This window comes from Leopardus geoffroyi, chromosome X, assembly GCF_018350155.1.
Source record: "Leopardus geoffroyi isolate Oge1 chromosome X, O.geoffroyi_Oge1_pat1.0, whole genome shotgun sequence".
Taxonomy (NCBI): Eukaryota; Metazoa; Chordata; class Mammalia; order Carnivora; family Felidae; genus Leopardus; species Leopardus geoffroyi.
The window spans coordinates 23,470,769-23,492,297 of NC_059343.1; the positions used below are offsets into that span (position 1 = coordinate 23,470,769).

Below are 21,529 nucleotides of genomic sequence, written 5' to 3' on the forward strand. Positions count from 1 at the left end.
GGCATCCCTTAGAGTTAATACTTTAATACTGTTTTCTATTCAACATGTTCTACTTATGAGAATATAATTACTTTCTTTCTTTCTCCAAATTTTTATTTAAATTCTAGTTAGTTAACATACAGTGTAATATTAGTTTCAGGTGTAGAATTTAGTGATTCATCACTTACATGTAACACCCAGCGCTCATCCCAACAAGGGCCCTCCTTAATCCCCATCACCTATTTAACCTATCTGCCTGCTCACTTCCCCTGCAGAAACCCTCAATTTGTTCTCTACAGTTAAGAATCTATTTCCTGGTTTGCCTCTCTCTTTTTTTACCCCCCATGATTATCTGTCTTGCTTTTTAAATTCTACATATGAGTGAAATTATATAGTATTCAAAGGGATACATGCACCCCAATGTTTATAGCAGCATTATCAACAATAGCCAAATTATGGAAAGAGCCCAAATGTCCATCAACAGATGAATGGATAAAGACGATGTGGGATTCCAGAAGAAACAAGAGTGCGGCGTGAACATGGGGAAGCAAAAGAAAGCAAGAAAGTATGCAACCATGAAGCGAATGCTTAGTCTCCGAGATCAGAGGCTGAAAAAGAAGGATAGATTGAAATCTAAAAAGAAAGAAAAGAAAGATCCAAGTGCACGCAAAGGAAGAGAAGTCCCCCAACATCCTTCCTGCTTATTCTTCCAATATAACACACAGCTGGGCCCACCTTACCACATCCTGGTTGATACCAACTTTATCAACTTTTCCATTAAAGCCAAACTTCACTTAGTACAATCAATGATGGACTGTCTGTATTCCAAGTGTATCCCTTGTATAACTGACTGTGTAATGGCTGAAACTGAGAAATTGGGGCAAAAGTATCGAGTGGCTCTAAGGATCGCCAAGGATCCAGGATTTGAATGATTACCATGCACACACAAAGGAACCTATGCAGATGACTGCCTACTAAAGAGAGTAACTCAGCATAAATGTTACATTGTGGCCACAGTTGACCGGGACCTTAAACGAAGGATCAGAATCCAGAAGATCCCTGGAGTTCCCATCATATACATTTCTAACTATAGGTACAACATTGAGCAGATGCCAGATGATTATGGAACCCCTCGGTTCTAATTCTAACACTCTAAAGATAGAGTTCCTCTTCCTTCCTTTACCAACTTTTTCTGTTGCCAGTTCATGTAGCAATATGCTATAACATTAATTATGCTCCTTCTTACCCATTTGCTCTGTTATAAGCTGAGTATGGTTAAATACACTCACTTTTGATGTTGTTTTGAAATTGATATTTTGTATCATTTGAATTTTGTTGCATCTTTTTATAAATCAGATGATTGCACACATAAAAAAATAAAGATGATGTGGTACATATACACAATGGAATATTACTCAGCCATCAAAAAGAATGAAATCTTGCCATTTGCAACGACGTGCATGAAGCTAGAGAGTATTATGCTAAGTGAAATAAGTCAGAGATAAGCTATCTCTTGAGAGGAAATTATGGGTGATTTTTATTTCTTTTTGGGACAGCTCCTTACTTTTAAAAATAAGTGTGCCTTGTGTTAATGTCTGAATAGCATACAATGAATATTTTAAAAGTAGGTTTTAATCTAGAAATCAAGAAATCAAGAAATCTCTACTCCCCCTCAAAAGTATTCTTATTTCTGAACACCAGCTGATTTTTATTTCACAAAATATCATTTCTGTTCACCAATTATCATACCCCATTACTTCACACTATCATGCTCATTCTGGATAAGCATATCTCTCGATACTCTTATTATTGCCTTCTCAAGTACTTTGTGAATCCCTGAAATCTTAAATATATACATTACTAACATCTTACTAAAAATACTACTTTTTGAATGTTTATTTTTGAGGGAGAGAGAGAGAGTGAATGGGGGAGGACAGAGAGAGAGGGAGACACAGAATCTGAAGCAGGCTCCAGGCTCTGAGCTGTCAGCACAGATCCCGATATGGGGCTCAAACCCATGAACCGTGAGATCATGACCTGAGCTGAAGTCAGATACTTAACTTATTGAGCCACCAAGGCGCCCCTAAAAATATTACTTCTTATAGTCAACAAATGAGCAGCAGACTTTCTTGTAAAAAAAAGTCTTTTAAAGTGATAAAAAGCAGTTACTTTAATCACATGCCATAGTAAAAATCAATAAAAAGATGTGCACGCCTGGCAAACTGCCTTTTTAAAAAAAATCTTTTAAGTTTCTTTGTTTATTTATTTATTTTTGAGAGAGTAAATGAGGGAGGGTCAGAGAGAGAGAGAGAGAGAGAGAGAGAGAGAGAGAATCCCAAGCAGGCTCCACAATGTCAGTACACAGCCTGGCGTGGGGCTCGAACTCACTAACTGTGGTATCATGACCTGAGCCAAAATCAAGTATCGGATGTTTAACTGACTGAGCCACCCAGGTGCCCCTGAAAACTGCCTTTTTGATCAATTTTATGTAACATGTGAAACAAATTCAACTAAAAAAGTCTAATCTTTCTTAAATGTTAATATCATAGAGGGATAATAATCTTATATCTTAGAGTCTCTTATAGTCTTGTGAGTTTTGCCTCATTGTGACTGTCATCAACTGAAATATTGACACCTCTGTGATTGCAGTATTTAATTGTCCCACCATTCAAATATTAAGCCATGAACTCTTACTATTTGTTTCTATACCAAGTTAAAGACTTTGTTTCCTCAAATATTTTTCAAGTTATTTTCATAATACTTTCTTATTATGATTGTTATATTCCATGAACCAATACGAGCTATGTACCCATAGCAAAGCCTTCTTCCAATGTCTCTTGAGACATAATCACCTACACACAAACTGTGTTTACCATTTGTAAACAAGGAAATCATTACCAATATGAAATACTTTAATGTGGAGTTCTAAATCTCTGAAATTAAAGATTAGCATCTTTCTTTGGGAATTGATATGGGGGGGATTACATAGATCATGAGTTTAAACCAGACATTCATGTATCAAATGAACTATGAAAACCACAAAGGGTAAGCATTTTAGAAATAGATGTTATGTCTGCAACATTTTTCTTACAGAACTATATCTGCTGTGGTTTCTTTCTCAGTTATTAATGTCACCATGATACTCAGTTGACATTTTTAAGTTATTAATAACAGAGCCACATGCCAATGGACATCTTTTTGTCAGGGTATCGACCAAAACTAAGAATGTGAATAATTGGATTCTAACCTGGCTTTTTTCCTTCTCCATTTTGTTCTACCCTCTTTTCGAGATCTTAGATTAAGTACTCTAACTTGCTGAATTAAAGCTAGGTCATTCAGTGTTGTCTTTCAGTTGACTCTAGCTCCCAATATGTAAACAACTCAAAAAGGAAAATTAGTGTGAGAGTAAAATATTGGAGTTTCATAAGCTAATAAACATCCAAGTATGCATTCTATGTAATGGATGAGGGTTATTCCCTAGTGCCTTCCAGAAGTGCTAAAAGAACTTAAAGACTCGACGGTCTGCTGGTGGTATTTATAATTCTTTTTGTTCTAACAATGTTCTATTCGACAAATATTTATTACCTGCTTAATATGTGCAAGACACAGCTATAGATATTGTAGAGAATATAAAGGTGAGTAAGGTATAATTCTTAAAGTCTAAGAATGCGAGTGGACATGCCAATTTGGTTCTTACATGAAATACCTCTTCTAATTATTTTTCTTTCAAATCAATGGTGTAGTACCTTCAACATATTTATATTTTTGGAACTTGAGATAGAAATGAGAACCAGCTCCCCTAACACATTCCTGTCATCCAACTAATTTATTATTTAAATAATACCTTTAATTAGCAAATGAATATTATGTCCATATTACATCAAATATTTTGTCATTTCCAAAATTTTAATTCTTAATCAGTGAGTTGTTAACTTGTTTCCAAACTACAAGCTGTTAAGAAATGTAAGTACTTAGAGGATAAAAGGACAGATTAACTATTAATGTAATGTGCCTGCAATAGTTGACACCCTACTTAGCATGACCATTATGTACTACAGCCTACAAAATTATTCTTCATGCTCCCACAGCAGAGCTAGAGTGCCATATGGCTATGCTTGTTTTTCGTCAAATAATTTTTACATAAACAGCTGGTGAACTGTTTTTATTGTAACAGTGCACATATTTTTTGAGACAGTTGGGAAGGATTGATGCAACTCTCGACACTGCCTGCTTTTATGTCCACATTAAGGAGAAATTCAAATTCATATTTTTAAAAGTGCGGACTTTTGTATTCTTGTCACCATGGTCAGTTCACAAGAAAGAATTTTTTAATGTAGTGCAGGAATTATTGGCATGTTTATAAACTTGCAGCAAGAAACAGAAATTAATCATAAGGGATCTCAACTTAGATGGCATATTCAGTATTTTTATTTTTACACCCTCATGAATTTTTAGAGGCAGAGCTGATATGTTTTGGACTATTTTATAGGCAGTTTTAATATGACTATATTTGGTTTTGAAACATAGCGTCAACACATTCTGATAAGTGATATAATAACCAGAAGATTTTTAGCAGTTTTGTATGTATCTGTGATTTGAGTTGATTTAAAGACTATCTAATCCAGAAGCAATCCCCATCCTCCTTGACAAGAAACTTCATTTATTAAAACACTAGTGGTTTCAAAAATGCAAGTAGAAACATTTTCTTTTGAATTCTAAGGTAATGATGACCATTCTGCAGGGTTTTGTAAGGAGATTATCCCGGTGCTTAGAATGTTAAATGTTAAATCTTTAAATATAATTTTATATTTAATACTTCAAAAATGTCCCTATAACCAGAAGTTACTCCCATTAGAACACTGGTAAGGATTCGTGTATTATTATATCTCACTGATTCCTTATTCACAGGATATTAGAGACTATAAAATATGTTTCATTAGAGAAGGAAATGAATGCTTATTATTGTGCCATTGAAAAGCTTAGGACCTTGGGGTCAAAACAGTAACATACTAATGATAAGTGTGTGTAAAATATAAGAGGAAGGAAGATTTTTCCCAACCCTCCAGGTTTATTATGTCCATGTATGTATCTTTTCTATCTTTGATTAATTCCATTTGGGGGCACATAGATGTTTTCACAGACTTTTATTTTGATAAACAAAATGGAAAAACAGAAGATCTTTTTCATTTTGCTTAAGCCTTAACTTTCCATTGGAGAAACTCACCTGGAATAAGCTTTACAACAGTAAGTGTATTTTGTGAGTAAATCGTCACTTAAACATATAATACATGAAACCAATTTGTTTATGTGGACTTTAATTTATGTCCTGCTGCTTATTTTTCTCCCAATAAAATATGCACCAGATGGATGTTGAGAAAATGGATTGAGACAATACATTTTTGTAAGGGTGTTTCTCTTCTGCAAGTAAATCCATTCACATTACTTCACCAAAGGTTTAGGTCTAAGAAGGAGTAAATCAACCGTACAAATGACTTTAACTACTAATTAGAATATGTAATGGCTAGGGGACAATTCTCTATGGATCACTTGCATTTCTGTTTATCATGTGAGGCACTGGTTGCCCTTTGTTCCAGATGATCTTGTCAAGAAAGTCTTGTTGCAAATGGCCTCAGAAGATATCTATCTATAGATACAGATATAGATATAGATATAAATATAGATATACATATAGATGTACATAACATATAGATATACATATATACACATATATAGATGTACATATATATACATACATATACATATAGAAACAGATATATAGATATAGATAAAGATATAGATATAGATATAGATATAGATATAGATATAGATATAGATATAGATAGATATACAACATCTCCAGAGCAAGGGAGAGGGCATGCTCACTGCCCACTATACAAGATTCAGGTTACCTAAGCACAGAGCTCCTCTTCTGCACTGCAACTCACAGCAAGTTTTGGTATCACCTGGTCCTCTTTATACCAGTCTGTGATTACTGGGGTTTGTGATGCAAACTGCAAATGCAGGTACTATGGCAACTACTACTGCTATGAGAATAAAGTTCTTTGTCTCTTACCCAAGAGCCTCATGTTTTTTTGCCAGTATCCATGAAAGTGCGACAGGCTAACTTGTTAGCTTCCAAGAAGGATAAAAACCTTAGCCTCTTCACAGTTCTTGACAGCTACCACATATCTCCATTTCTCCTATTTGCAAAACAAAAAGCAAATAAAATCAGTCTATAAAATAGCATTTAAAAGGTATAAAAATGGATAGCATTTAAAGTTTTCATTTTGCCCCGATTTTGTTCTGTGATAAATTTTAATATGTATCACCAGTTTGAACTTATTCAGATCATTTAAATAGCTTCACATATATCATTAAAAAGTGAGATATGTAATATGACAAGGAGTGGAAGTACATCAAGGAATATACTTTTGATATTAGTTATTTATCAAAGTGAATCTACAGCCACTTTAACTTATCTACTTGGAGCACTGCATTCATTTTTTAACAGAATATCAAACTCACTGAGTTTAAGTAATGATGATAAAAATAAAGTACATATTGTCACATACACATTATTTTTACTTGTTTATGTTCATATTTTTTTACTTTAAATTTTGTCAGAGCTGTAAGAATAATATATACATGTATGTGTTATATACTTATATAATATATATATCAATATAAATTTAGATGTATTTATATTTCAATATTATTTATATATTTATGTTAGATATAAATTTATATATATTTTACACACGGATATATTTCACTCACATATGGAGGAACACGTGAATATTTAAGCCACATCACTATAATCTCCTTTGTTAAATACTTAACTGAATGTCTTTTGTATTTAAGCAGCATGAACAATAAAAAAGGTAAGAAACAAATTCATTCTACACACAATTTGCATATTTATCTTATATAATTATTTAAAATAGTTGCATACAATGTTTGTATGGGAGTGTATACAAGAATATAGGGGAAACAGAAGTATTTACTGAAAATATTCATGGCTTTCTGTCATAGGCTCATGTCTGATCTCCTTCCTCATGTCTTCTTTTTTTATTTGTTTTCATGGAATCGTAATTACCAGACAATATTATATACTAACAGATGTATAATATAATGATTCAACAATTCTATCTTGCCATTTGCAAATCATGTCTTTTTTATTTTATTTTTTTAATGTGTATTTATTTATTTTGAGAAAAAAGTGCATGCGAGCAGGGGAGGGGCAGAGAGAGAGGTAGAGAGAGAATCACAAACAGGCTCCACACTGTCAGTGCAGACCCCGACGTGGGGCTTGAAATCTTGAACCTTGAGATCATGACCTGACCTGAAATCAAGAGTCGGTTGCTTAACCGACTGAGCCATCCAGGCGCCCCTTTTTTCTTTTTAATTTTAACTATTGCACAAACACTTCAAAGAAGTACTCCCGTGGTGGAGGGAAGACATGCAATTTTACACCCAGGTGTGATGCTGCAGATAGCATCAATGAGCTCTGCAGACACGTGGCAGCACTATTACCAACTCTATGTCATAGTTAGCTATACTAATAGTGTGCTTGCTAGAGCAGGGAACACATTCTCCCTAGATTTCATCAGCATGATTAATTTGTTGGCCCCAGTGTTGACCAGAATACTGGTGCTGGTGGGGCTACAGCTCTGAACAACGTTCACCAAGTTATTTCTCTCACCAAGAACAAGGACTAGCCTGAGGAATAGGTACAGCTTTAGTCAATCATTTTTAATACAGCTGCAAATGTCATTATGGAAAACTTGGAGACTAGAATTAAAATACATTTTTGAATTTTTAAGAAACTTTTCTAGCTCAGTAGACTATGAATGCTGTTAAATGTCCTTCAGATATAGTACCAGCATGACTCCATGCTTAGGATTAGGCCCTAAAAACCCAGATAGAAGTAGACATGAAAAAGAGACTTCTGGACATTTGCCACATTACTATTAGTTTGAAGATGCTTGAAGTCTATGCTTCCTCTTTCATTATTCCTGTTTTTAGACCTAGAAACTCCGAAGAGTCAATGTTACCATTTGTCCCAAATTGCTAAGCAGTATGCTCAAAAGTACAGATAAGTAAAAAATTAAAACAAAAATGTTGATGGCTGTTATATCTAAGCTAGATGACAATGGAAGTATTTATTTGTTGTTCAAAACTAATTCTATATTGGGGCATCTGGGTGGCTAAGTCAGTTAAGTGTCTGACTTCAGCTCAGGTCATGATCTCGTAGTTTGTGAGTTCTTTTTTAATTCAAGTTAGTTAACATATTGTGTAGTCTTGGCTTCAGGACTAGAACCCAGTGATTCATCTCTTACATATGACACCCAGTGCTCATCCCAAAAAGTGCCCTTCTTAAACCCCATCATACATTTAATCCCTGCCCCCACCCATCTCCCCTCCAGCAACCCTCAGTTTGTTCTCTACATTTAAGAGTTTCTTATGGTTTGCCTCCCTCTCTTTTTTCTCTTATTTTTCCTTTCCTAATGTACACTGGAATATTACTCAGCAATGAAAAAGAACAAAATCTTGCCATTTGCAACAACATGGATGGAACTAGAGGGTATTAGGCTAAATGAAATAAGTCAGAGAAAGACATATCATATGATTTCTCTCAAACGTGGAATTTGAGTAACAGAACAGATGAACATAGAGGAAGGGAATGAATGACATTCTTTTTATCAGTATATTTTCATTTTCATTTCCTAGAATCTTATATAAATGGAATCATACAGTATGTGCTCTTTAGCCTGGCTTCTTTCATTCAGGGTAATTACTTAGACATTCATGCATATTATAGCATGTATCAATAGTTAATTCCTTTTACTGCTGAATGATATTATATCATGTATATACTACAGTTTGTTTATCTGTTCACCTGATGGTGGATGTTTTGAGGTGTTTCCACTTTTTCGCTATTACAAATCAAGATGCTATGAACTTTTGCATAACACATCTTTGCATGGGTATAAGCTTTCATTTCTCTCAGATTAATACCTGGTAGTATAATAGTTAGGTCATATTGCAGGTGTATGGTTCACTTTTTAAAAAACTGCTAAACTGTTTTCAAAAGTGGATGTACCAATTTACATGCCCACCAACAATATATAAGAGTTCCTTCACACCCTTGGCAGTACTCAGTATGATCTGTCTTTTTACTGTGTATATTCTAGTATGTGTGGAGTGGTATCTCATTGGGATTTTAATTTTTATTTCCCTAATGATTAATGATGTTGAGCATCTTTTCATGTGCTTCTTTGTCACTCATAAATGTCTTTTGATGAAATGTCTGTTCAAAACTTTTGACCTTTTATATTGGGTTGTTTTCTTATTATTGATGTGTTGTTGTTTTTTGTTTTGTTTCTTTTTTTTTTTTTTTTTTTTTTTAGAGAGAGAGAGAGAGAGAGAGCACGAGCAGAGAGGGGCAGAGGGAGAGGGAGAGAGAATCTTAAGCAGGCTCCACACTCAGTGCAGAGCCCAATGCAGGGCTCGATCCCAGAACCCTTGGATCATGACCTGAACCTAAATCGAGAGTCAGACATTCAACCGAATGAGCCACCCAGGGATCCCTTACTACTGAGTTTTGAGAGTTCTTTATACATGTGGCATACAAGTCTTTTATCACATATATGTCTTGCAAATATTTTATTCCACCCTATGGCACTCTGTGGATTGTCTTTTCATTGTCTTAGCACTGTCTTTTGAATAACATATGTTTTTAATCTTAGTGAAATCCACTTTATCAATTTGTGTTCTTTTTTGAATTGTCTTTTTGGAGATGTTGCTAAAAAATCTTTGCCTAGCATGAGAACCCAAAGGTTTTCTCTTGTTTCCCTCTAGCAGTTGCATAGTTCTGCATTTTACATTTAAATCTGTGATGGTTTTTCTCTTAATTTTTTTATATAGTGAAAGGAATGGATCAAAGTTGGTGTATGTGTGTGTGCATGTGTATGTATGTGCGTGTTTCCAATTGTTTCAGTACCATTTTTTTTTAAAAAAGACTATCTTTTTTTCACTGAAATGCATATGGACCACTGTTGACAATCCATTGCCTTTATATGTTAGGGTCTATTGCTGGTCTTCCTATTCTGCTCCATTGATCTATTTGTCTATATTTTTAAAAAATCACACTGTCTTGATTATTGTAGTTTACACTAAGTCTTGAAATAAGGTAGTGTTAGTCCTCCATATTTCCTTTTCTTTTTCAAAATCATTTTGGGTATTATTGTCCATTGTGTTTCCATATAAATTTCAAAATGTATAAATTTCTTTTTAAGATGTCCTGTTGGGATTTTGATGGAAATTTTATTAAACTCAAAGATCATTTTAGGGAGAACTGACAACTAAAGCATCTTACTTTCCAATCTCTGACTCTTACTTCATTTGTTTCCTTTTATGGGCTGGCAGGTACCTGTATTACAATGTGGAATAAAAATAGTGATAGCAGCTATTCTTATCTAATTCCCAATTTCCATTCTTTCTCCACTAAATATGGTGCTTGATATAGGGTTTGTTTGTTTTGTGGCTAGCCATTATCTACTTTGATAACATCTCTTGTTTTATCATGGATTAATACTGATTTTTATAGAGCAGATATATACCATCTTGGATATTTTTCACATTTAATTTGTCAATGTGGTATATCTGTCCTGTACTTAATTTTTTCCTCATATTCATTCTTTACTCTTTCCTTCCTCCGCTTTCTAGTGTTCAGGAGATAACTCCTGCATGCTCCAATTCCTAGGTTCTCCAATATTTGGCTGCTCTCATAGTTCAGGCAATAAGGACACCAGCAGATTATCACCCAGGAGGGCAGGAACAGCCATGGTTTTTCTCCTTCTGCCTCTGCATCGGGTGGTTTCTCCTTCAATGGCTGTTTCTTCCCCATGGCTCTAGCTCCCATCATATTGGTTAACTATGGTTTTAGATTCTGTTGACTCCAATTACCAATCTCTAGTAACATTATCTCTTTCTTCTCTTTGTCCCTCTACACTAGAGATGAGAGTGACTTCCTCAAGTTGCTAAGTATTGGTTTGCCTGACTCTACTTGGTTTGGTTCTCCATCATGTGAATAACCAGTAATTTCCATTAAATTCTGTCTGAGTTATAGAATTAGAGTAATTTCTGTTTTCCTGAATAATCTCTGACAGTTGCACTTAGCTAATTATATTGTTTTGATTTTCTAGCTGTGGATCCCTCTTTTCATTCCTAGAAAAAAACTCAACTCAGTCACAAGCAATTAAATGCATTCAAGTCCCTTATGTCACATATAACCAAAACAAACAAACAAAAAACAAAAACAAAAACACCCCTGGGACTCTGATACTTCCTCTAAATAATTCTGTTTCTCTCCTCTTCTTCACATCCTTATCAAAAATAATTTTCTGCACTTACTAGTATTTTTTTGTGTGTATGTATTCAAAAAATTCTAAGATAAGGAATATAGAAGCTATTCATTCAGCTTGTAAAAAATTCCAGCACTACACATAAAACTCTATAGAATTACTTGTGGGAAACAGCCCAAGGGTACTCACAAGGATATTTATAGTCTTAAGTAGATTTATTAAGAAAATAGTGCAGCCACTATGGAAAACAGTATGGAGGTTACTGGAAAAATTCAAAATAGAACTACCATATGGTCCAGCAATTCCACTTCGGGGTATTTATTGGAAGAAAATGAAAACAATAACTCAAACAAATATATGCCCTATGTTCACTGCAACATCATTTACAATAGCCAACATATGGAAACAACCTAAGTGTCCTTCCGTGGATGAAGGGACAAAGATGTGATATACACACACACACATATCTCACACACAAATATGCATATACACATTCACAGTAGAATATTATTCAGCCAAAAAAATGAATAAAATCTTGTTATTTGCAAAAACATAGATGGACCTTGAGGACATTACACTAAGTGAAATAAGTCAGAGAAAGACAAATACTGTATGCTCTCATTTATATGTGGAATGTAAAAAAAAAAAAAAAAAAAAGAGCTCATAGATACAGAGAACTGACTAGTGGTTGCCAGAAGCAAGGGTGGAGGGTGAGTGAAATGGGTGAAGGTGGTCAAAAGGTACAAATCTCTAGTTATAAAATAAGTAAGTCTTGAGGATGTAACATATAGCATGGTGACTATAGTTAATAATACTGTACTGTATATTTGAAAGTTGCTAAGAGGATAGATTTTTTTAAATTTTTTTAAAACTTTATTTATTTATTTTGAGAGAGAGAGAGAGGAGGGGCAGAGAGAGAGGAGAGAGAGAATCCCAAGCAGGCACCACACCATCAGTGCTGAGCCTGATGTAGCGCTCCATCTCACCAGCATCAGATAATGACCTGAGCCGAAATCAAGAGTCAGACCTTAACCAGCTGAGCCACCCAGGCACCCCCTAAGAGGATAGATCTTAAGAGTTCTCATCACAAGAAAAAAAACTGTAACTATGGGTAGTGATGGATGTTAACTAGACTTACTGTGGTGATCATTTCACAATATATACAACTATGGAACCATTATGTTGTACACCTAAAACTAATATAATGTTGTATGTCAATTATATCTCAGTAAAAAATAAAGTCCATTAAAGAGAAAAAAGAATTACAGAGATCATAAGAACAACAAATTGGAAAAAAAAGAAGCTAATTTGAAAAAGAACTAAAATAATATCTAGAAATAAAAATATAGTTATTGAAATTAAAATCTCAGTAGACAAAAAATGAAAATATTTATAACATGCAAAAATTTCAAGAAACTAGAGAAATACTAAAGAAATAGAATGTAGGAAATAATAAAGTGCAGAAAATGATGAATTAGAAGACAATACAGCCAACAAACAAAAGACTGTTCTTTGAAAAGACTGATATAACTGACAGTTTTATAAGTATCATCACTTAACAAAAGAAACAGAAGTAAGCGATATTAGTTAAATAATGTACAAAATATGGGTGCAAAAGGAATTTAAATATTATAAGAGAACATTATAAATATCATTACTAAATGGTGCGCAAGGATAGGTTTTTGCATAAAAATTTATTTCAACTAATAAACTCAGAAAAAATGATAGAAATACAAAATTAACATCGTGTAACCCTTAATTAATTAATGGATAAATATGTTAATCTTAAAAGATTGCAAACATCAACACAAAGGGAGACAAACATTAGGTTCCTTGCAATAAAAATTCACAATATCACCATGAATGTCTTTCCAAACAACAAAAAGGAGACAGTAAAAAGTTACACTTAATCTGGTAAATCTTCTAGTGATTTAAAGAAATACAGAAGGAGAAGGACACCAGTGTTGCAATCAGAAAAAATCCATGTCATGTGGAACTGGAAAAAACATGAGGTTATTTTTTTCAACAAAGAATGACACGGCAAACAGGTAATGTATATATGTGGGAGGGTGTAGGATCTATAAATTAATGGGCATAAAAAGCAAGGACAATGAATAGACTTTATTTGACCCAAATTAAAGAAAAACATTAAAAGGATGTCAGTCAGGTAAATTTGAAAAATAACTGGATATTTGAGTATATTATTTTTTTAAGTATTGAACATTTGTTTCACAAAGGAAACTTGTGTTTTAGAAATAGATACTTAAATATTTAAAGATGAAATGGCATGATATCTAGGATTTGTTTCTCATTACTTCAGTGGCAGAAATGGGGGTAGATATGGGTATAAATGTAAACAGGTAGGTCATGTATTGATGATTGTTGATTCTGACGTCAGGTCTATCGGTTTTACTACGCTATTCTCTTTACTGGGGTGTATGGATGAAAATTTCTACAACAAATAGAATATATATGTAGCCACTAAATTTCAAACTCCAAATGATAATAGAATATTATTCAGAAAAAGTATTAATTACTCAAGAGGTTCAAACAGAATAGAAAACTGTTACTGAGAAATACAAACGTAAACCATCCTCAAAGCTTCAGTCACCTTCAAATGTTTCAGGACAAGGGCAGTCAGGGACCAGTTCTACCAAGTAACAAGCAAATAATTAATTGCCATCTCATGTAAGCACATCCAAAGCATCCCAAAATGGGGAATTTTCCAACTTATTTTCCTAGGCTAGCTCTCCTTGATAAGAAAACCAGCTGAGGACACTTTGAAAACAGAACACTTGAGCCAAGCTCACTCACCTACAAGCAAAGATCCTAAATAAATTCATATAAGTTTCAATATAGCAGTGAATGAGAAGGAAAAAAAAAAAAAGAGGCTGACTCCAAGAAATGTAACGATGCTATAACATTAGAAAAAACTGCCTAAAATATTACATTAACAGATAATATTTAAAAGGGCATTTGATCATGTACTGAAGTACAGAAAAAACTTCTGAAAAAAATTCAACGTGAATGCATGATACTACCATTTGGCAGACTAACATTAGAAGACAACTTCCATTTCCTCACATCTATAGGAAACAAATTTAAATGTGAAATGTCTGTAGCATTCCCATAAATGTAAGGAACAGCACATAGCAGTATGCTACCAACTCTAACTGTTCAAAACTGGATCAGAATGCATAACCCGAGAATAAGCACACAGAAATAAACGTTAGGAATAGTAAAAAGGAATAGAAATTATTTGCTTTAAATATGAGCATCATTTACAAAATCCAAAGGAAAAGGCTATGGATTATTTAAGTAAATAAATGACTATAAAAAAAAACTGGTGTATAGATAACTACAGTAAATTCAAGAGCCTTGCCATACAATACAATAATTATTAGGACATGTATATATGTATTATAAATGAGAACCAAAAGTAAAATGAATTTCACTACACTGTTCAATATTAGATAAGATAAAAATACCTGGGTCTCACAAAATTATGCAGATCTGCCTCTTTCCTATAGGAAGTAGATCTTTTCTAACAGAAATTTCCCAAAAGTCTGTTTGAATAGTGATGAAAGCCTATCGTCACTATGCATTTTCTCTGACATCTCAGAAACTGTTCTGGCCCCTCCTACCTAGTGCTGCAGTTTCTCAATCTCACACCCTGCCTAGGACACTGATCCGCCATCTGCAAGGGTTTAAGTTGAGAAACTGTCCAGAGTTTGGGGGGGAAGGTGGGGGGAGGGGTGTGGGGTGTGGGGGAGGGGTGTGGGAGGAGGGGCAGAGTGGAGGGGAGGTGGGGGGGAGGGATGTAGGAGGAGGGGCGGGTGGAGGAGGGGTGGGGTGGTGGTGGAGGAGGGGTGGGGTGGTGGTGGAGGAGGGGTGGGGTGGTGGTGGAGGGGGGGTGGAGGAGGGGGGGTGGAGGAAGGGGGGTGGTGGAGGAGGGGGGAGGGGCGGGGTGGGGGAGGCGGTGGAGGAGGGGGGAGGGGCGGGATGGGCGAGGAGTGGGGTGGGGCGGGATGGGCGAGGAGTGGGGTGGGGTGGGGTGGGGGAGGAGTGGGGGGAAGGATGGGGTGGTAGAGAGGGGGTTATTTCTCAGGGAGCCTTTAGTCAATGCACCAGGAGCCAAAATGAGAACCTACTTAGATATGACTTTGAGCACTACTGACACTTTAACGGGGGGGGGGCACCACAGAGTCACTCTTTATCGCCCGACTTCTGCAGTCCCCCCTTGTGAGGCCCCAGGCAGGAGGAGCCGGATGTGCCCACACTGACTTCCGTTTCTCGGGTCCGCGGGAGGTGCGCCTCTGTTGTGAGAGGATCGCGGCGGATCAGTGGAGGGGGGAATCCACGTTCATCTCTGGTAAGATAAGAATATTGAGTAAGGTTTGAGGAACCCCCGCCTCCACTCCGTCCCTACAGACATAAGACTCCGCAGTCCTGCCACTGCAGTTAGCCCTAGGTGGTTCCAGGCAGGGATTACCCGATGTACTGCTGGGTGAATTCTCCTTCGGAGAACTCAGATAAATAATAGCACCGAACCAGGGTGTTAGTATCAGAGGAGTAAGCGGAGGACGTAGAGTGAACTCAGTGGAACTTCCCCTCCCCCATAAGAGAGGAGCCCCCTCTGAGCCGTGCCCCTGCTGTCAGCCTTAGGAGACCCCAAGGGGTGAGGATATTTGACTCCAGTGTGTGCCTCAAGCGATCAGAGGACCGAGTCTCAGGCTCTGCCTGGAGTTGATGAACGCCCCTATTTGTGTTCTAGGAGAAACCAGAGCTCGAAAGAGCCCCACCCCTGCTGTGTGCCCTTGGAGGCTCCTAGTGTGGCCGCCATAAGGCTCGGGTGCCCCCTTGCTTCATCTTTTGGTTAATTTCGGGAAGAGGTGTGCTTAAGAGCCTTGGTCTAAGGCTATTCGACTCAGGTTAGCAGATGGAGGCCTAGGGGTGGTTTTGAGTGACGTTCATAACCTTGAAAAAGGACTGAGGGGACTTCGGGGCGCCTGGGTGGTGCAGTCGGCTAAGCGTCCGACTTCAGCCAGGTCACGATCTCGCGGTCTGTGAGTTCGAGCCCCGCGTCGGGCTCTGGGCTGATGTATCGGAGCCTGGAGCCTGTTTCCGATTCTGTGTCTCCCTCTCTCTCTGCCCCTCCCCCGTTCATGCTTTGTCTCTCTCTGTCCCAAAAATAAATAAACGTTGAAAAAAAAAAAAAAAAAAAAAAAAAAAAAAAGGACTGAGGGGAATTCCTCCCTCAAGACAAAAGGGGCCCCAAAGAATACTTCCCGTCTGTAAGCCGTGGTGGATCCTTAGCAGGGCTGTGAGGCTAAGATGCCTCTCACTTTATCCTCAGTGGTCCCAGGGAGACAAGAGCCCTATTATAAGGAGATAACTTGGTTACTTCTAGGGGTCAAAGTGAGAACAGAGGGGGATGCACAGAGTCAGGACCTTCCTCTGTGATCAGCTCTGGAAAACCCTGGGGATATCTATCATTTTGGGTCTCCTCCCACTCCTACCCCCCCCCCCCCCCACTGCATATTCTAGGATATCTGGTGGATGACTGCCTTGGTCTGATTATTATAGCCCTCAAAGTCTGCAGAAGGGAGGATAACTGGCAGTCAAGGAGAGGATCCATAATAAGGAACCTGAGCATTGGGCAGACCACTCATCACAGAACAGAGGCTTTTCACAGAGCCCTCCATGTGATATCATCCCTCGAAGGGGTCCCTGGGGAAGATACGTTAGACTGAGTCCTCCCCAAACTCCTCAAATTTTTCAAAAATGTATAATTCTTGCTCTGAGGGGATAGGTCTAAGATCAGCCAAGAGACAGTCCTAGGCCCTGCAAGAAGCCAAGTTGTGGACTCTAAATGCGAAGTGAGAACCCTAATTATCCTAGGATGAAGAAGGTCCCACATAGCTTTGCCATTTCTGTCATCTTAGGGCGACCCTGGGCAGATATGCTCAGATATAGTGCCCCTTCAGTTCCTCCTCCAGGACGTCAGTTGAGGTGAGGGCTTTGGAATGAAGAGGCAGCATCAAATCGGTTAATCAGAGGACCACAGGTCCTATCAGAAGTCAAGGAAATGGTGCTGAATGTGAATGGAATGTCCCTTACTCCACAACAAAGGAGGCTCCATAGAGCCTGGACCTGCCAAACCCTGTATCAGCTCCCGTAGACTCAGGTAGGGGTGGAAAGCTTCAGCCCAAGGTGAACTCTGGCTACTTCCAGAGTCCTCAGAGGAAAGGCTAATCCAAAAAGAGGAGTCTTGTGGGATCCTAGAGCAGTACCCTCAAGGAACCTGAAGAAATGGCTGTTGATAAAGCCCAAGGTGGTATCTCTCTGCCAAAGGATATCACACTATTTCATCTTCTTTTCTCCAGGTCACTGAATCATCTATCCTCTTTTCCACATTCGTGCCTGCTGTCCCTGACCAGAATCATGCCTCGGGGCCAGAAGAGTAAGCTTCGTGCCCGTGAAAAACGCCGCCGGGCTCGAGAAGGGCCAGAGCGTCTGGTGCCTGCTCAGACCACTGCCCCAGAGGAAGAAGAGTCTCCTTCTTCCCCATCTCCTCATTTCAAAGATGCTCCCCAGAGCTCCCCTGCCACGGGAACACCCGGGAGTCCTAAAGTTCCTGGAGGAGTCTGCTCCACCAGCACTACTGCTGCAGCTGCTTCAAACACAAAATTTAATGAAGATGCCAGCAATAAAGTGGAGGAAAAGCAAAATACCTCAAAGGCCAGGGATACCACTGGGCAATGTCGCAGAGGCCCTATAGAAGAGAAAGTTGCTCTGTTGGTATACTACCTGCTGTACAAGTATCAAGTGAAAGAGCCAATTACTAAGGCAGATATGCTGAGAAATGTAATCCAGATTTATAAGAATCACTTCCATGAGATCCTAAGGAAAGCCTCTGAGCACTTGGAGCTGGTCTTTGGCCTTGATATAAAGGAAATGGATCCCAACAGGAACACCTACATCCTTGTCAACAAACTGGAACGGAGCTGCGATGCAAAAGTGAATGATAATGGAGCTGTGCCCAAGACAGGCCTGTTGATGACTGTCCTGGGTGTGATCTTCACAAAGGGCAACCGTGCCACCGAGGAGGAAGTCTGGGAAGTGCTGAATACGATGGGGTTATATGATGGAATAAAGAATTTCATCTATGGGGATCCCAAGAAGCTCATCACCAAAGATTGGGTGAAAGAAAAGTACCTGGAGTACCGCCAGGTGCCCAACAGCGATCCTCCACACTATGAGTTCCTGTGGGGCCCCAGAGCCTACGCTGAGACCAGCAAGATGAAAGTCCTTGAGTTTGTGGCCAAGACCCATGATACCGTCCCCACTGCCTTCCCAGGCTGGTATGAAGAGGCTTTGAGAGATGAGGAAGAGCGAGCCCGAGCCAGAGTTCTAGCCAAGGCTGGTACCGCTGCCATGGCCAGTGCACGTGCCAAGGCCATAGCCAGCAGTTTTTCCTGCCGCAAGTGAAGGCTGAGGAAGGTTATTTACTATCTGTTTGAAGAGAACAGTTAATGTTCTCATTAGTGAAAAGTCAGGGTGGGGCTGGAGACCAGAGAATATATAACATGTTTGTGTTCTATGTAGGAACCTGGATATTTGTTTAAATGTTGCTCCTTTTAACAGAAAGTTTAAATAGCTTCAGAGTATGAGTTTATGAATAAGTAATTCATTTATTGATGTTCATGAGTTTTAAGAGTAAGAGTTTTACAATTTTATAGAAAAAATTGGGAAATTTTCCATTTTATTTAGTTACTTGGAACATAACATCGTAGCATTTCCATGAAAGAACTCAGCAGTAAAATGCTGGGATCAAGAAATAGAGAGTGTAAAAGATGATGAATTTTTTACATTCCTTTATCACCGTTTGGTCTGTTCTCTCAAGTTAATATAGACACACACACACATACATATATACACACACACACACACATATATACACACTTAGATGTGCTTAGTTTATTCAATAATGTAGAATTAATTATAGCATAATAAATTAGACGTCTTGCACACTGTCTCGTTTATTTCTCAAACATTCCTTGAGCATCTGCTCTTTGGGAGTCTTCGTGCTAGTACTGGGAGTGTCAGGATAATCAAGACCCACTGTGCCCATAGAATTTGAGAGTGTAGAAGTAGCTGTCAAGTAGGACAGAGGATGGGATACACCCACTGGCCTCAGGGCACTTATCACTTCACTTCTCACATCCTCCCATGGGGAGGATCCAGATGTGAGAAGTCAAGTGTAAGGTGCCCTGAGGCCAGCGGGTCTGGGGCTTTGGGCAACTGCAAGTCCTTTGGTGTGAGTCAGTTTTACAAGAAGCTGGGTGGTGGGTCAGATGAGGCTGTGGGGGCGGTGGGTAGGGGCCAGACCCCCAGAAATTGTGTCCAGAGTTAAGAGACGTAAAGCCTGGAATGGCAAACTATTTAGCAGCTACTTTAAAATCATGAATTAACCAGAGAGAAATCTCCTGGGGAATGTAAGGTGTCCTGCATCCTTCCCCCTGGTTCTTTTCCCAGTGCGGTTCAACACAGCACACAAACTGTGTTTTAGGCATATCATCCCCAGGGAGTTTCTGAGAAATAGAGGTGATACTCACATGACATGGGTATGCTTAGAAGCCACTGTGCTAGCAATCTTTGCTCTGGCCTCGAGAGACCTCCCACTACATTCAAGTTCATCTTATTAAGTTATGCGTAATTTGGCAAACTCCCAAGTGAGGGATAGATTTTGAATGGAACTGAAATAAATGAAAAGAGAAGTGGTTTGGATGGAAGGACAGTTGGAGGGAGTTGGTTCTTGACCCCAACGACTCTTAACTTCCACCTAACTGGGAAGACTCTCCCCAACATGCAATAAATAACATATCCTGAAAAGCACGCATAGTAAGTAATTTAGCTTTACTTGCTATGCATCATGTTGGCTGATTTGTTGTGCTGTCTCATAGGGTGCTGCATATTCTCTGATACCTCTTGGATTAAAAAAAAAAAAATCAGAGCAGATTTTAGTAAAGTCTGGGTCAAAAAAGTAATAGTCATTACTGCAAATTATTAAAAACAGAATACATGCTAGACATGTGCCGAGTGCTTTCATACATTATATACATCCCAGGAGTCCTACAGAATAGGACCTCTCTAGCTCATTTCACAGAAAAGTCTTACAGAGCTCTGCAATTTTCCTGACTTCATCTGGCTCATAAATGTCAGAAGTGGGACTAGACATCTGATCTGACTTCATTTAGGGTCCCTCACTATTCCACTCCTTCTTGAATAAAGCAAATGTTTTGTCTCTTAATTCATTTCTACTCTCACTACTCCACAATGTCTCAGGAAATTGAAATGAAGGACCCTGTGGCCAATGTATTAAGCCCAGCTGAAATAAATAAAGAAGAAAATGAGAATTAAAAAAAATTTCAGGAGAGTTGGTGGGCTTAATCTACCTAGGCTCCTCCTGCTTCTACCCGCAGGGTTCCTTGAGAGCTGACTCCACCCAGGTCCCAGAATTTGGGACCAGTTCCAGCGCTTCCTGAATTACATCACTCTTTCCCTGGGTCTTCCCAGTATGCCCTCATGTCAAAATCTCTATCCTGACCAGCTGTCCAATTTCCTTTCATAAGGCTGCACTCTGTTCACAGTGAAACAGAAGCCCCAGAATCACGTGCCTTTCCCCTAACTTAGTGCATTCCAAACTCCTGAAGGTGTCCCCTGTCTGTCCCATGCCTGACCACGGAATCCCTCTGTGATAACAGTAATCCCATTCATGTGGTTGTTTACTTTGGCAGTGAAGTTTAGACTGCTCATCTGCTCTTGGTGCTTCTCTCTCACTCAAAGTTTTTTTTCCAAATTAGCTTGTGAGCAGTCTGATTTGGCACAGGATCTACTGATTCTTGAAAGAGAACCCTGAAGTTAGGGAATATTTTTTAAATTTATTTTTTTATGTTTATTTATTTATTTATTTTTATTTTTGAGAGAGGCAGGGACAGTGTGACAAAGGGAGGGTCAGAGAGAATCTTAAGCAAGCTCCGGGTGTCAGCACAGAACCCGATGCTGGGCTTGCAAGACCGTGACCTGAGCGAAAACCAATAGTCAGATGCTTGATCAACAGAACCACCCAGGTGCCCCTAAAGAGTTTTTAAAAAGCAGATGGGATTAGTAAGACAAAAGAA

At 38.3% G+C, this 21,529-nt stretch overlaps 1 protein-coding gene and 1 pseudogene across 1 annotated transcript; both read left to right on the plus strand.

Moving 5' to 3' along the window:
• The first annotated feature begins 470 nt into the window (after positions 1–470).
• On the plus strand, positions 471–1,183 carry LOC123594586 (annotated as a pseudogene).
• Positions 1,184–17,737: 16,554 nt separating this feature from the next.
• On the plus strand, positions 17,738–19,277 carry LOC123594572 (melanoma-associated antigen B10-like). The gene has a single exon (XM_045471378.1). It carries the CDS (start codon positions 17,790–17,792, stop codon positions 18,834–18,836), a length of 1,047 nt encoding a protein of 348 aa, XP_045327334.1. The 5' UTR covers positions 17,738–17,789; the 3' UTR covers positions 18,837–19,277.
• The last annotated feature ends 2,252 nt before the right edge of the window (positions 19,278–21,529 follow it).

Bases quoted from the DNA above. Each gene is read 5' to 3' on its own strand.
- LOC123594572 (XM_045471378.1), top strand. From the start codon at position 17,790: ATGCCTCGGGGCCAGAAGAGTAAGCTTCGTGCCCGTGAAAAACGCCGC.